The 13,385-nt window shown below is 35.0% G+C and overlaps 1 protein-coding gene across 1 annotated transcript in view; it reads left to right on the top strand.

Moving 5' to 3' along the window:
• The window catches only part of LOC139901601 (uncharacterized), a 107,223-nt gene that overhangs the window by 8,456 nt on the left and 85,382 nt on the right, over positions 1 to 13,385 (top strand). Inside the window, exon 4 of the mRNA XM_071884295.1 lies at positions 3,135 to 3,329. Within this exon, the coding sequence (XP_071740396.1) occupies positions 3,135 to 3,329 (195 nt within the window). The remainder of the gene's footprint in view (positions 1 to 3,134; positions 3,330 to 13,385) is intronic.

Below are 13,385 nucleotides of genomic sequence, written 5' to 3'. Positions count from 1 at the left end.
ATATAGGTTCATTTTAATTTACATTATATCATTTTATATCTTTTTACTTATATAACATATAATAGTTTAAATTTATATATATTCAGAAATATATCATAATAATTATTTATAGAAATCCTATACTCTTATATATAGTTTTATTTTTAATAATCCCATTTTTACCTTGTTTATTATTTTATATATTCAATACTAATGATTATATCTTATTATTTCAATTTATTTTATATACTTTTGCATATATATATATATATATATATATATATATATATATATATATATATATATATATATATATATATATATACACACACACATATATACATTTTTACTTACACTCAATTGTTCGTGAATTATCGGAGATAGTCAAAGGTCAAATGTTTACATGAACACAGTTCAAAGTTTTTGAGACTTCAATATTACAGATTTTGCTTATCGTGTCGATTTCATATTAAGATTAAGTTTAAATTTGGTCAGAAATTTTCGGGTCGTCATAGTTTGGTCTGACTTTGTGACCACTTTTAGAGTCTTTAGGGTGTACTAGTGTGTTAGGATTGATGATGGGATGAACTTTCATCGGGTCATCTAAGTCCGAGCCACGGATCACCCGTTATGGCTAAAACGTGATTTTGAACGGATTAAAGTTCCAAGTTGTTTAATGGCTGATCATCATGGCTTGGTTACTATTCTTGGGATGTTCTTGAGTGCACCAATGTGTCGGGTGGTTTGATTAGGCGGAGATATATATAAGGCTCGCCGAAAACCGACGCCCGGGGCTCAAGATATGACCCGATGAACTTTTAATTAAAACTTATGGTTAAATTATTAAAACTTATGATATAAATAATGTTTTTCATTATTATTAAATTACTTATGTTATAAAAAGTAATTATTATAATTTAAGACTTATGATATATATTTATTATATCATTTAATTATTACTTATGATTTAATTAAACTTATGATTAATAATACTTTTATTATTAATGAAAATTACTTATGATAAGTATTAAACTTTTATTATGAGATTATTATTATAAGATTTATAATAAGGATTAATTAACTATTTAATTATTATAAGACTTAGTTATTATTTAATTATAATTTAATTATTAAATACTTATGATTTAATAATTATAATTATAAACTTATGATATGATTAATAATTCATTATTAATTAATAATACTTATGATATGATTTAAAATTTATTATTAATTAATAATATTTATATTATGACTAATATTTAATTAATTAATTAAATACTTATGTTATATTAATTATATCATTTAAGCTTATGTTAACTTTAATAATTCAATTTAATTTAATTAAACTTATGTTATGACATAATTATACATAATTAACATTACTTAACATTATAACTTATATTATTATTACAACTTACACATTTAAAATTAATGTTGACTATGTTTGACCAAGGTTGACTTTTGAGTTGACTTTCGGTCGACTTTGACTTTCAGTTGACTTTTGTTGACTTTCTAATTAAGGAAACTTTCCTAACTTAAAAACTTTCTAAAAATAGAAACTTTCTAAATATGAAAACTTTCTAAATTTGGAAACTTTCCAAAAATAGAAACTTTCCTAAAATAGAAACTTTCCAAAAATAGAAACTTTCCAAAAATAGGAACTTTCCAAAAATGGAAACCTGCTAAAAATAGAAACTTTCTAAAAATAGAAAGTGTGTGTCCGTACGCTGTTCCGATCAAACCGATGCATGTTGAGTATTGTTCTATGTCTACTTGCAACATGTACAATAGCTATCATACTAAGACTTGACCTAAGTTAGTTATTTATATCGACCTGCTTTATTTATAGGTCGGCGTTGTGATCATTCATGATCACTTTACTTCATTTGTTGTTCGCTTATTGTGTGGTTACTTCGTTTACTATTAAGGTGAGTTATAGTCCCGTTTTTACATACTTTTCAAAGTATATTTTTGGGATGTGATTACATGCAATTTATTTTACGTTTAGACACAAGTGACAATTAAATTTAAATTATTCGTTATGAGTTGAACAAAAATATTTCCTAGTATGGTAACTGTAATCACTGGTTTATACTGGTGAACGCGAATCCTACGGATAGATCTATCGGGTTTGACAACCCCATTTCGAGCTAGTCGCACTAGCAATTTATAATCGAAATGTTTAGTACTTCGTATTTTGTTGTAGATACACTGTTCGATGTATAATATTTATTGTGTTTGGCAAGGGTAAATAAAGGGTTAAGTGGTTACCAGGTGGCTCATTGATAATGGAATAATGTTTAATGTTTTCTAACATTTTAAATCTTGTGATCTAAAGTTTATTCAGTTATTTAAACATATAATTCACTCAACCTTTGTGTTGACAGTTTACCCGCATGTTTTCACATGTACTCGAGTTTGTTTGATGCTTTCGCTGTGTTAGAAGAGTCTGCATGCATTTGGGCAGATTTTATTAAACAATTATGAAACTTTAAACTTGCATTCTCTTTTTGAATAATTAAATTTGTGGGTGTTTTGTTGACAATGTTTTATGTCAACTTTGAATATTTAAGATGTTGAGTTAAACTACATATTTTTGGTATATTTCCTTTTTGGGAAACTTTTGAAATAAAAGAATGCAATGTTGTTTATTTAATTCATTTAAGACCGATCAAGCTGTGGGACCAAGTGACGGAGCCGTTAAGTGTTTTGACGGGGCCATCACAGTTGGTATCAGAGCTGGTTTAATTCCATTTTTGAGCGGATTAATCGTAGAGGGGGTTCTCACTGTGTTAGCTGTAACGAAGCATTGGCTCTTGCCCCTTGCGGTCCCTTTCTAGGGTTAGCCGGTGGTGGAGACGCAGGCTGTAAAATCAGTGTCTGAGGTACGCTCAGTGGTCACCCTGTTCTCAGGAAAGGCACTGGGTGGGTTTTTACCTCAACTGTGATGTTATCACAGTTGGTATCAGAGCTCTGGTTGTAGGGAACTAGGCGGTCTTAATGTGGTCAACCCGTGGTTTTTAGGGTGCATTAGAGTCTAGTCTACAGCCCGACCCTTTTGCTATAGCATTATTATGCATTTCATTTCGTATGAGTTATATCATAAGCATTTATTCTATGTTTTATATGGTTTGCGGTTTTACTGTTTGCAGATGTCGACTTCGAGCAAAAACTCCGTTCCTGCTCCTGCTCCTTCAGCTGCTGCCAGGCGCCGTGCTGATCAACCTTTGATCGATGATCCTGTTAACTATTACATGGCCACCATCACTCACATGATTATAGCTTACAACGACAGGACGCGTATTAATGCCCTCAGCGACTGTATGCGTACCTTGCCGCATAACGAGGTGATGGACGAGATTCGAGCTAGTATGGATTCGTTTGTCAGTTTCAAGCATAATTTTAGGTTCGAGAACCGAAAGCGTAATCGTGAGGTGGACGCTAAGTTCGAGGCTCTCGAGAGCATAGTTCGTGGTTTGAAGACAGAGTTGGAGGAGGTGAAGGGAAAGTTGCGGAAGTATGAGACTCCTGCCGAGACTCATGCCAGCCCAGCTTATCACACCCGCTCTAAGCAGATGTGATATGATGATTCATGATTGATTACTTATTTCATAAGACTTAATGTCCTTTTATACATACATTTTTGGGTTATGTACGGCGTTTTGTCGAGGATTTTATTAAGGTTTTGTTATGGGATATTTTCATTATGTATGGATGGTTATTTCTTTATGACATCTATTATCATTATCATATTTTATTTCTGATGTTGTGACTCTTGGCATGTTATATTATGCGTAATGTAGATCATGTATGTTAGGTGCTATGTATGTTGTATGATTTTATCATAAAATATGTATGCATGTGGTGGTTATTTCTATAACGATCATAACTGTCATGTTATTACTCATAGTGTTCGTTGACTATTATTTTAATGGTTAATCTTTTCGCGTTCGATCTATTCCTTTATAACACTAGTATTATTCTTAGTACTAACAGTTGTGTTATTCTGTTTTGAAGATCATGCCTTCCCGCGAGTCCAACGAAGCCCGTATGCAAAGACTTATCTGCGAAGGAATAGCAGCTGTTATAGCAGCTAATGCTAATGCAAATGCGAATAACAACAACCAGGTGGGATGCTCCCACAAAACATTCATGGTGAGTCGTCCACCAGAATTTAGTGGTACTGAAGGACCCATTGGACTTACTCGTTGGTTCGAAAAGATTGAGTCTATTTTCAGGGTTAGCCGAGTCCGAGAGGAGGACAAGTTTAGTTTTTCTAGCTGCACTCTTAAGGATAGTGCATTGACTTGGTGGAACAACTTGGTTAGTAGTTTGGGTAATGATGTGGCGTATGGTTTGACTTGGAATAATTTCAAGGAAAGAATGATCACCCATTACCGTCCCCGGGGTGAACTTAAGAAATTAGAAGCCGAGCTTAAGAACTTGAGAATGAAGGGCACCGAATTAGATGCCTATGAGCAAAGGTTCTTCGAGTTGACTTTGTTGTGTCCAAATGTTTATGCTGATGAGAATCTTAAGATTAAAGCTTATATTGATGGGTTATCCTAGAAAATTGAGCATGGGGTTGAGTGTAGTGAACCCCAGACTATTGAAGCTGCTATGTCTATGGCTCATAAACTTAATGACAAGATTTTGAGGAGAAGTAAGGCTGGTGTGACCGAAGCCAGTGAGGAAGTTGTTAAGAAGGCTGATAATGGGAAAAGGAAGTGGGATAATAACCGCAACCAGAACCAAGGTCAGCAGAAGAAACAAGATACTTATGGTTTTAATAACCGTAATCAGCGTATTTGTCCTCGGTGTTATAAGGCTCATGAGGGTTATTGTATGGTTACTTGTAAGAGGTGTTCCAAGCAGGGACACATTGCTAAAGATTGTACGGTGCTTCTGCCGGGTTCTGCTACTCCTGCTGCGGGTGGTAGTAATAATGCCGGTAATAATGGTGGGAATAGTAATGGTAATGGGAAGTCGAGAAATGGTGGAAATCAGAGAGTGTGTTATGAATGCGGTAAGCCGGGGCATTTCCGTGATGCCTGCCCTAACAAGAAGACTACTGAGAATCTACGTGGAAGAGCATTCAACATTAACGCCAGGGATGCTGAGGAAGATCCTAAACTTGTTACGGATACGTTCTCGGTCAACGATTTATCAGTTTATGTACTATTTGATTCAGGGGCTGATTTGAGTTTTGTGTCGAGTAAATTAAGTCCAAAAATCAAAACACCGTTAACTCCTTTAGACAATACTTATGTTGTTGAGATAGCTAATGGTAAAGTGCTTACTGCTAAGACTGTGTATCGTAAATGTAACATTAATTTGGCTGGTAGAGACTTTGAGATAGATTTGATATCGATTGAACTTAGTAGTTTTGATGTTGTTATTGGAATGGATTGGTTGTCTGTGAATCGTGCTGAGATTGTGTGTTATGATAAAGCTATTCGTATTACTAATGTGGTTGGAGAGCCGCTTATGGTTTTTGGGGATAAGAAATGCAGAAAGCTAAATCTTATTAGCTGTTTGAAAGTTCATAAACATCTTCGCAAAGGCTGTCATGCTATTCTAGCCCATGTTGTTGATTCTGATAGAGAAGAGAAGAGCGTTAGTGATGTTCATATTGTTAGAGATTTTCCCGAGGTATTTCCCGAAGATTTACCTGGCCTTCTGAAATGTCCCGTTCTTATTGATTAAAAACGTTCCATATTAATTGATTTCGTTGCGAGGTTTTGACCTCTATATGAGACGTTTTTCAAAGACTGCATTCATTTTTAAAACAAACCATAACCTTTATTTCATAAATAAAGGTTTAAAAGCTTTACGTAGATTATCAAATAATGATAATCTAAAATATCCTGTTTACACACGACCATTACATAATGGTTTACAATACAAATATGTTACAACAAAATAAGTTTCTTGAATGCAGTTTTTACACAATATCATACAAGCATGGACTCCAAATCTCGTCCTTATTTAAGTATGCGACAGCGGAAGCTCTTAATAATCACCTGAGAATAAACATACTTAAAACGTCAACAAAAATGTTGGTGAGTTATAGGTTTAACCTATATATATCAAATCATAATAATAGACCACAAGATTTCATATTTCAATACACATCCCATACATAGAGATAAAAATCATTCATATGGTGAACACCTGGTAACCGACATTAACAAAATGCATATATAAGAATATCCCCATCATTCCGGGACACCCTTCGGATATGATATAAATTTCGAAGTACTAAAGCATCCGGTACTTTGGATGGGGCTTGTTGGGCCCGATAGATCTATCTTTAGGATTCGCGTCAATTAGGGTGTCTGTTCCCTAATTCTTAGATTACCAGACTTAATAAAAAGGGGCATATTCGATTTCGATAATTCAACCATAGAATGTAGTTTCACGTACTTGTGTCTATTTTGTAAATCATTTATAAAACCTGCATGTATTCTCATCCCAAAAATATTAGATTTTAAAAGTGGGACTATAACTCACTTTCACAGATTTTTACTTCGTCGGGAAGTAAGACTTGGCCACTGGTTGATTCACGAACCTATAACAATATATACATATATATCAAAGTATGTTCAAAATATATTTACAACACTTTTAATATATTTTGATGTTTTAAGTTTATTAAGTCAGCTGTCCTCGTTAGTAACCTACAACTAGTTGTCCACAGTTAGATGTACAGAAATAAATCGATAAATATTATCTTGAATCAATCCACGACCCAGTGTATACGTATCTCAGTATTGATCACAACTCAAACTATATATATTTTGGAATCAACCTCAACCCTGTATAGCTAACTCCAACATTCACATATAGAGTGTCTATGGATGTTCCGAAATATATATAGATGTGTCGACATGATAGGTCGAAACATTGTATACGTGTCTATGGTATCTCAAGATTACATAATATACAATACAAGTTGATTAAGTTATGGTTGGAATAGATTTGTTACCAATTTTCACGTAGCTAAAATGAGAAAAATTATCCAATCTTGTTTAACCCATAACTTCTTCATTTTAAATCCGTTTTGAGTGAATCAAATTGCTATGGTTTCATATTGAACTCTATTTTATGAATCTAAACAGAAAAAGTATAGGTTTATTGTCGGAAAAATAAGTTACAAGTCGTTTTTGTAAAGGTAGTCACTTCAGTCGAAAGAACGACGTCTAGATGACCATTTTAGAAAACATACTTCCACTTTGAGTTTAACCATAATTTTTGGATATAGTTTCATGTTCATAATAAAAATCATTTTCTCAGAATAACAACTTTTAAATCAAAGTGTATCATAGTTTTTAATTAACTAACCCAAAACAGCCCGCGGTGTTACTACGACGGCGTAAATCCGATTTTACGGTGTTTTTCGTGTTTCCAGGTTTTAAATCATTAAGTTAGCATATCATATAGATATAAAACATGTGTTTAGTTGATTTTAAAAGTCAAGTTAGAAGGATTAACTTTTGTTTGCGAACAAGTTTAGAATTAACTAAACTATGTTCTAGTGATTACAAGTTTAAAACTTCGAATAAGATAGCTTTATATGTATGAATCGAATGATGTTATGAACATCATTACTACCTTAAGTTCCTTGGATAAACCTACTGGAAAAGAGAAAAATGGATCTAGCTTCAACGGATCCTTGGATGGCTCGAAGTTCTTGAAGCAGAATCATGACACGAAAACAAGTTCAAGTAAGATCATCACTTGAAATAAGATTGTTATAGTTATAGAAATTGAACCAAAGTTTGAATATGATTATTACCTTGTATTAGAATGATAACCTACTGTAAGAAACAAAGATTTCTTGAGGTTGGATGATCACCTTACAAGATTGGAAGTGAGCTAGCAAACTTGAAAGTATTCTTGATTTTATGTAACTAGAACTTGTAAAATATATGAAGAACACTTAGAACTTGAAGATAGAACTTGAGAGAGATCAATTAGATGAATAAAATTGAAGAATGAAAGTGTTTGTAGGTGTTTTTGGTCGTTGGTGTATGGATTAGATATAAAGGATATGTAATTTTGTTTTCATGTAAATAAGTCATGAATGATTACTCATATTTTTGTAATTTTATGAGATATTTCATGCTAGTTGCCAAATGATGGTTCCCACATGTGTTAGGTGACTCACATGGGCTGCTAAGAGCTGATCATTGGAGTGTATATACCAATAGTACATACATCTAAAAGCTGTGTATTGTACGAGTACGAATACGGGTGCATACGAGTAGAATTGTTGATGAAACTGAACGAGGATGTAATTGTAAGCATTTTTGTTAAGTAGAAGTATTTTGATAAGTGTCTTGAAGTCTTTCAAAAGTGTATGAATACATATTAAAACACTACATGTATATACATTTTAACTGAGTCGTTAAGTCATCGTTAGTCGTTACATGTAAATGTTGTTTTGAAACCTTTAGGTTAACGATCTTGTTGAATGTTGTTAACTCATTGTTTATTATAACAAATGAGATGTTAAATTATTATATTATCATGATATTATGATATATAATATATCTTAGTATGATGTATATACAGTTAAATGTCGTTACAACGATAATCGTTACATATATGTCTCGTTTCGAAATCATTAAGTTAGTAGTCTTATTTTTACATATGTATTTCATTGTTAATACACTTAATAATATATTTACTTATCATTTAACATAATTAACCAAGTGTATCAATATCTTAATATGATTCATATGTACCTAGTAAGACGTTGTTATAACGATAATCGTTATATATATCGTTTTCGAGTTTCTTAAATTAATAGTCTCATTTTTATGTATATAACTCATTGTTAAAATACCTAATGAGATACATACTTATAATAAAAACATGTTAACTATATATATAACCATATATATGTCATCGTATAGTTTTTACAAGTTTTAACGTTCGTGAATCACCGGTCAACTTGGGTGGTCAATTGTCTATATGAAACATATTTCAATTAATCAAGTCTTAACAAGTTTGATTGCTTAACATGTTGGAAACATTTAATCATGTAAATATAAATCTCAATTAATATATATAAACATGGAAAAGTTCGGGTCACTACAGTACCTACCCGTTAAATAAATTTCGTCCCGAAATTTTAAGCTGTTGAAGGTGTTGACGAATCTTCTGGAAATAGATGCGGGTATTTCTTCTTCATCTGATCTTCACGTTCCCAGGTGAACTCGGGTCCTCTACGAGCATTCCATCGAACCTTAACAATTGGTATCTTGTTTTGCTTAAGTCTTTTAACCTCACGATCCATTATTTCGACGGGTTCTTCGATGAATTGAAGTTTTTCGTTGATTTGGATTTCATCTAACGGAATAGTGAGATCTTCTTTAGAAAAACATTTCTTCAAATTCGAGACGTGGAAAGTGTTATGTACAGCCGCGAGTTGTTGAGGTAACTCAAGTCGGTAAGCTACTGGTCCGACACGATCAATAATCTTGAATGGTCCAATATACCTTGGATTTAATTTCCCTCGTTTACCAAATCGAACAACGCCTCTCCAAGGTGCAACTTTAAGCATGACCATCTCTCCAATTTTAAATTCTATATCTTTTCTTTTAATGTCAGCGTAGCTCTTTTGTCGACTTTGGGCGGTTTTCAACCGTTGTTGAATTTGGATGATCTTCTCGGTAGTTTCTTGTATAATCTCAGGACCCGTAATCTGTCTATCCCCCACTTCACTCCAACAAATCAGAGACCTGCACTTTCTACCATAAAGTGCTTCAAACGGCGCCATCTCAATGCTTGAATGGTAGCTGTTGTTGTAGGAAAATTCTGCTAATGGTAGATGTCGATCCCAACTGTTTCCGAAATCAATAACACATGCTCGTAGCATGTCTTCAAGCGTTTGTATCGTCCTTTCACTCTGCCCATCAGTTTGTGGATGATAGGCAGTACTCATGTCTAGACGAGTTCCTAATGCTTGCTGTAATGTCTGCCAGAATCTTGAAATAAATCTGCCATCCCTATCAGAGATAATAGAGATTGGTATTCCATGTCTGGAGACGACTTCCTTCAAATACAGTCGTGCTAACTTCTCCATCTTGTCATCTTTTCTTATTGGCAGGAAATGTGCTGATTTGGTGAGACGATCAACTATTACCCAAATAGTATCAAAACCACTTGCAGTCCTTGGCAATTTAGTGATGAAATCCATGGTAATGTTTTCCCATTTCCATTCCGGGATTTCGGGTTGTTGAAGTAGACCTGATGGTTTCTGATGCTCAGCTTTGACCTTAGAACACGTCAAACATTCTCCTACGTATTTAGCAACATCGGCTTTCATACCCGGCCACCAAAAAATGTTTCTTGAGATCCTTGTACATCTTCCCCGTTCCAGGATGTATTGAGTATCTGGTTTTATGAGCTTCTCTAAGTACCATTTCTCTCATATCTCCAAATTTTGGTACCCAAATCCTCTCAGCCCTATACCGGGTTCCGTCTTCCCGAATATTAAGATGCTTCTCCGATCCTTTGGATATTTCATCCTTTAAATTTCCTTTTTTTTTTTAAAACTCCTTGTTGCGCCTCCTTTATTTGAGTAGTAAGGTTATTATGAATCATTATATTCATAGATTTTACTCGAATGGGTTCTCTGTCCTTCCTGCTCAAGGCATCAGCTACCACATTTGCCTTCCCCGGGTGGTAACGAATCTCAAAGTCGTAATCATTCAACAATTCAATCCACCTACGCTGCCTCATATTCAGTTGTTTCTGATTAAATATGTGTTGAAGACTTTTGTGGTCGGTATATATAATACTTTTGACCCCATATAAGTAGTGCCTCCAAGTCTTTAATGCAAAAACAACCGCTCCTAATTCCAAATCATGCGTCGTATAATTTTGTTCGTTAATCTTCAATTGTCTAGACGCATAAGCAATCACCTTCATTCGTTGCATTAATACACAACCGAGACCTTGCTTTGATGCGTCACAATAAATCACAAAATCATCATTCCCTTCAGGCAATGACAATATAGGTGCCGTAGTTGGCTTTTTCTTCAATAATTGAAACGCTTTCTCTTGTTCATCATTCCATTCAAATTTCTTCCCTTTATGCGTTAATGCAGTCAAGGGTTTTGCTATTCTGGAAAAGTCTTGGATGAACCTTCTGTAGTAACCAGCTAGTCCTAAAAACTGGCGTATGTGTTTCGGAGTTTTCGGGGTCTCCCACTTTTCAACAGTTTCTATCTTTGCCGGATCCACCTTAATACCTTCTTTGTTCACTATGTGACCGAGGAATTGAACTTCTTCCAACCAAAATGCACACTTTGAAAACTTAGCGTACAATTCTTCCTTCCTCAATACTTCTAACACCTTTCTCAAATGTTCACCGTGTTCTTGGTCATTCTTTGAGTAAATAAGTATGTCATCAATGAAAACAATGACAAACTTGTCAAGGTATGGTCCACACACCCGGTTCATAAGGTCCATGAACACAGCTGGTGCATTAGTTAAACCAAACGGCATGACCATAAACTCGTAATGACCGTAACGTGTTCTGAAAGCAGTCTTTGGAATATCATCTTCTTTCACCCACATTTGATGATACCCAGAACGTAAGTCAATCTTTGAATAAACAGACGAGCCTTGTAGTTGATCAAATAAGTCGTCGATTCTCGGTAGTGGGTAGCGGTTCTTGATGGTAAGTTTGTTCAACTCTCGGTAGTCGATACACAACCTGAATGTACCATCTTTCTTCTTGACAAACAAAACAGGAGCTCCCCACGGTGATGTGCTTGGTCGAATGAAACCACGCTCTAAAAGTTCTTGTAATTGGCTTTGCAGTTCTTTCATCTCACTGGGTGCGAGTCTGTAAGGAGCACGAGCTATTGGTGCAGCTCCTGGTACAAGATCTATTTGAAATTCAACGGATCGATGTGGGGGTAATCCCGGTAATTCTTTCGGAAATACATCGGGAAATTCTTTTGCAATGGGAACATCATTGATGCTCTTTTCTTCAGTTTGTACTTTCTCGACGTGTGCTAGAATAGCATATCAACCTTTTCTTATTAGTTTTTGTGCCTTCAAATTACTAATAAGATGTAGCTTCGTGTTGCCCTTTTCTCCGTACACCATTAAGGGTTTTCCTTTTTCTCGTATAATGCGAATTGCATTTTTGTAACAGACAATCTCTTCTTTCACTTCTTTCAACCAGTCCATACCGATTATCACATCAAAACTCCCTAACTCTACTGGTATCAAATCAATCTTAAATGTTTCGCTAACCAGTTTAATTTCTCGATTCCGACATATATTATCTGCTGAAATTAATTTACCATTTGCTAATTCGAGTAAAAATTTACTATCCAAAGGCGTCAATGGACAACTTAATTTAGCACAAAAATCTCTACTCATATAGCTTCTATCCGCACCCGAATCAAATAAAACGTAAGCAGATTTATTGTCAATAAGAAACGTACCCGTAACAAGCTCCGGGTCTTCCTGTGCCTCTGCCGCATTAATATTGAAAACTCTTCCGCGGCCTTGTCCATTCGTGTTCTCCTGGTTCGGGAAATTTCTAATAATGTGGCCCGGTTTTCCACATTTATAACAAACTACATTGGCATAACTTGCTCCGACACTACTTGCTCCGCCATTACTCGTTCCGACACCATTTGTTCCTTTCGTTCTATTAACCCCTGGTCCGTAGACCTCACACTTCGCCGCGCTATGACCATTTCTTTTACACTTGTTGCAAAATTTGGTGCAGAACCCCGAGTGATTCTTTTCACACCTTTGGCATAGCTGCTTCTGATTGTTGTTGTTGTTGCGGTTATTATTGTTGTTGGGATGATTGTTGTAGTTGTTGTTGTTGTAGTTGCTGTTGTTGTTGTTGTTGTTGGGCCATTTGTTGTAGTTGCGATTGATGTTGCGATTGTTGGGATAATTGTTGCGATTATTGTTGTAATTGCTGTTGTTGTTGTATTGGTGATTCTTATCTCCGTTTTCCTCCCACTTTCTTTTGACTTGCTTCACATTGGCCTCTTCAGCAGTCTGTTCTTTAATTCTTTCTTCAATCTGGTTCACTAGTTTGTGAGCCATTCTACATGCCTGTTGTATGGAGGTAGGCTCGTGTGAACTTATATCTTCTTGGATTCTTTCCGGTAATCCTTTCACAAACGCGTCGATCTTCTCTTCCTCATCTTCGAATGCTCCCGGACACAATAGGCACAATTCTGTGAATCGTCTTTCGTACGTGGTAATATCAAATCCTTGGGTTCGTAACCCTCTAAGTTCTGTCTTGAGCTTATTGACCTCGGTTCTGGGACGGTACTTCTCGTTCATCAAGTGCTTGAATGCTGACCACGGTAGTGCGTACGCATCATCTTGTCCCACTTGCTCTAGATAGG

The sequence above is a fragment of the Rutidosis leptorrhynchoides genome, chromosome 3 (assembly GCF_046630445.1).
Source record: "Rutidosis leptorrhynchoides isolate AG116_Rl617_1_P2 chromosome 3, CSIRO_AGI_Rlap_v1, whole genome shotgun sequence".
NCBI classification, from domain to species: Eukaryota; Viridiplantae; Streptophyta; class Magnoliopsida; order Asterales; family Asteraceae; genus Rutidosis; species Rutidosis leptorrhynchoides.
Note: the sequence above shows the minus strand (reverse complement) of the source record. Positions and strands in the feature narration are given on the sequence as shown.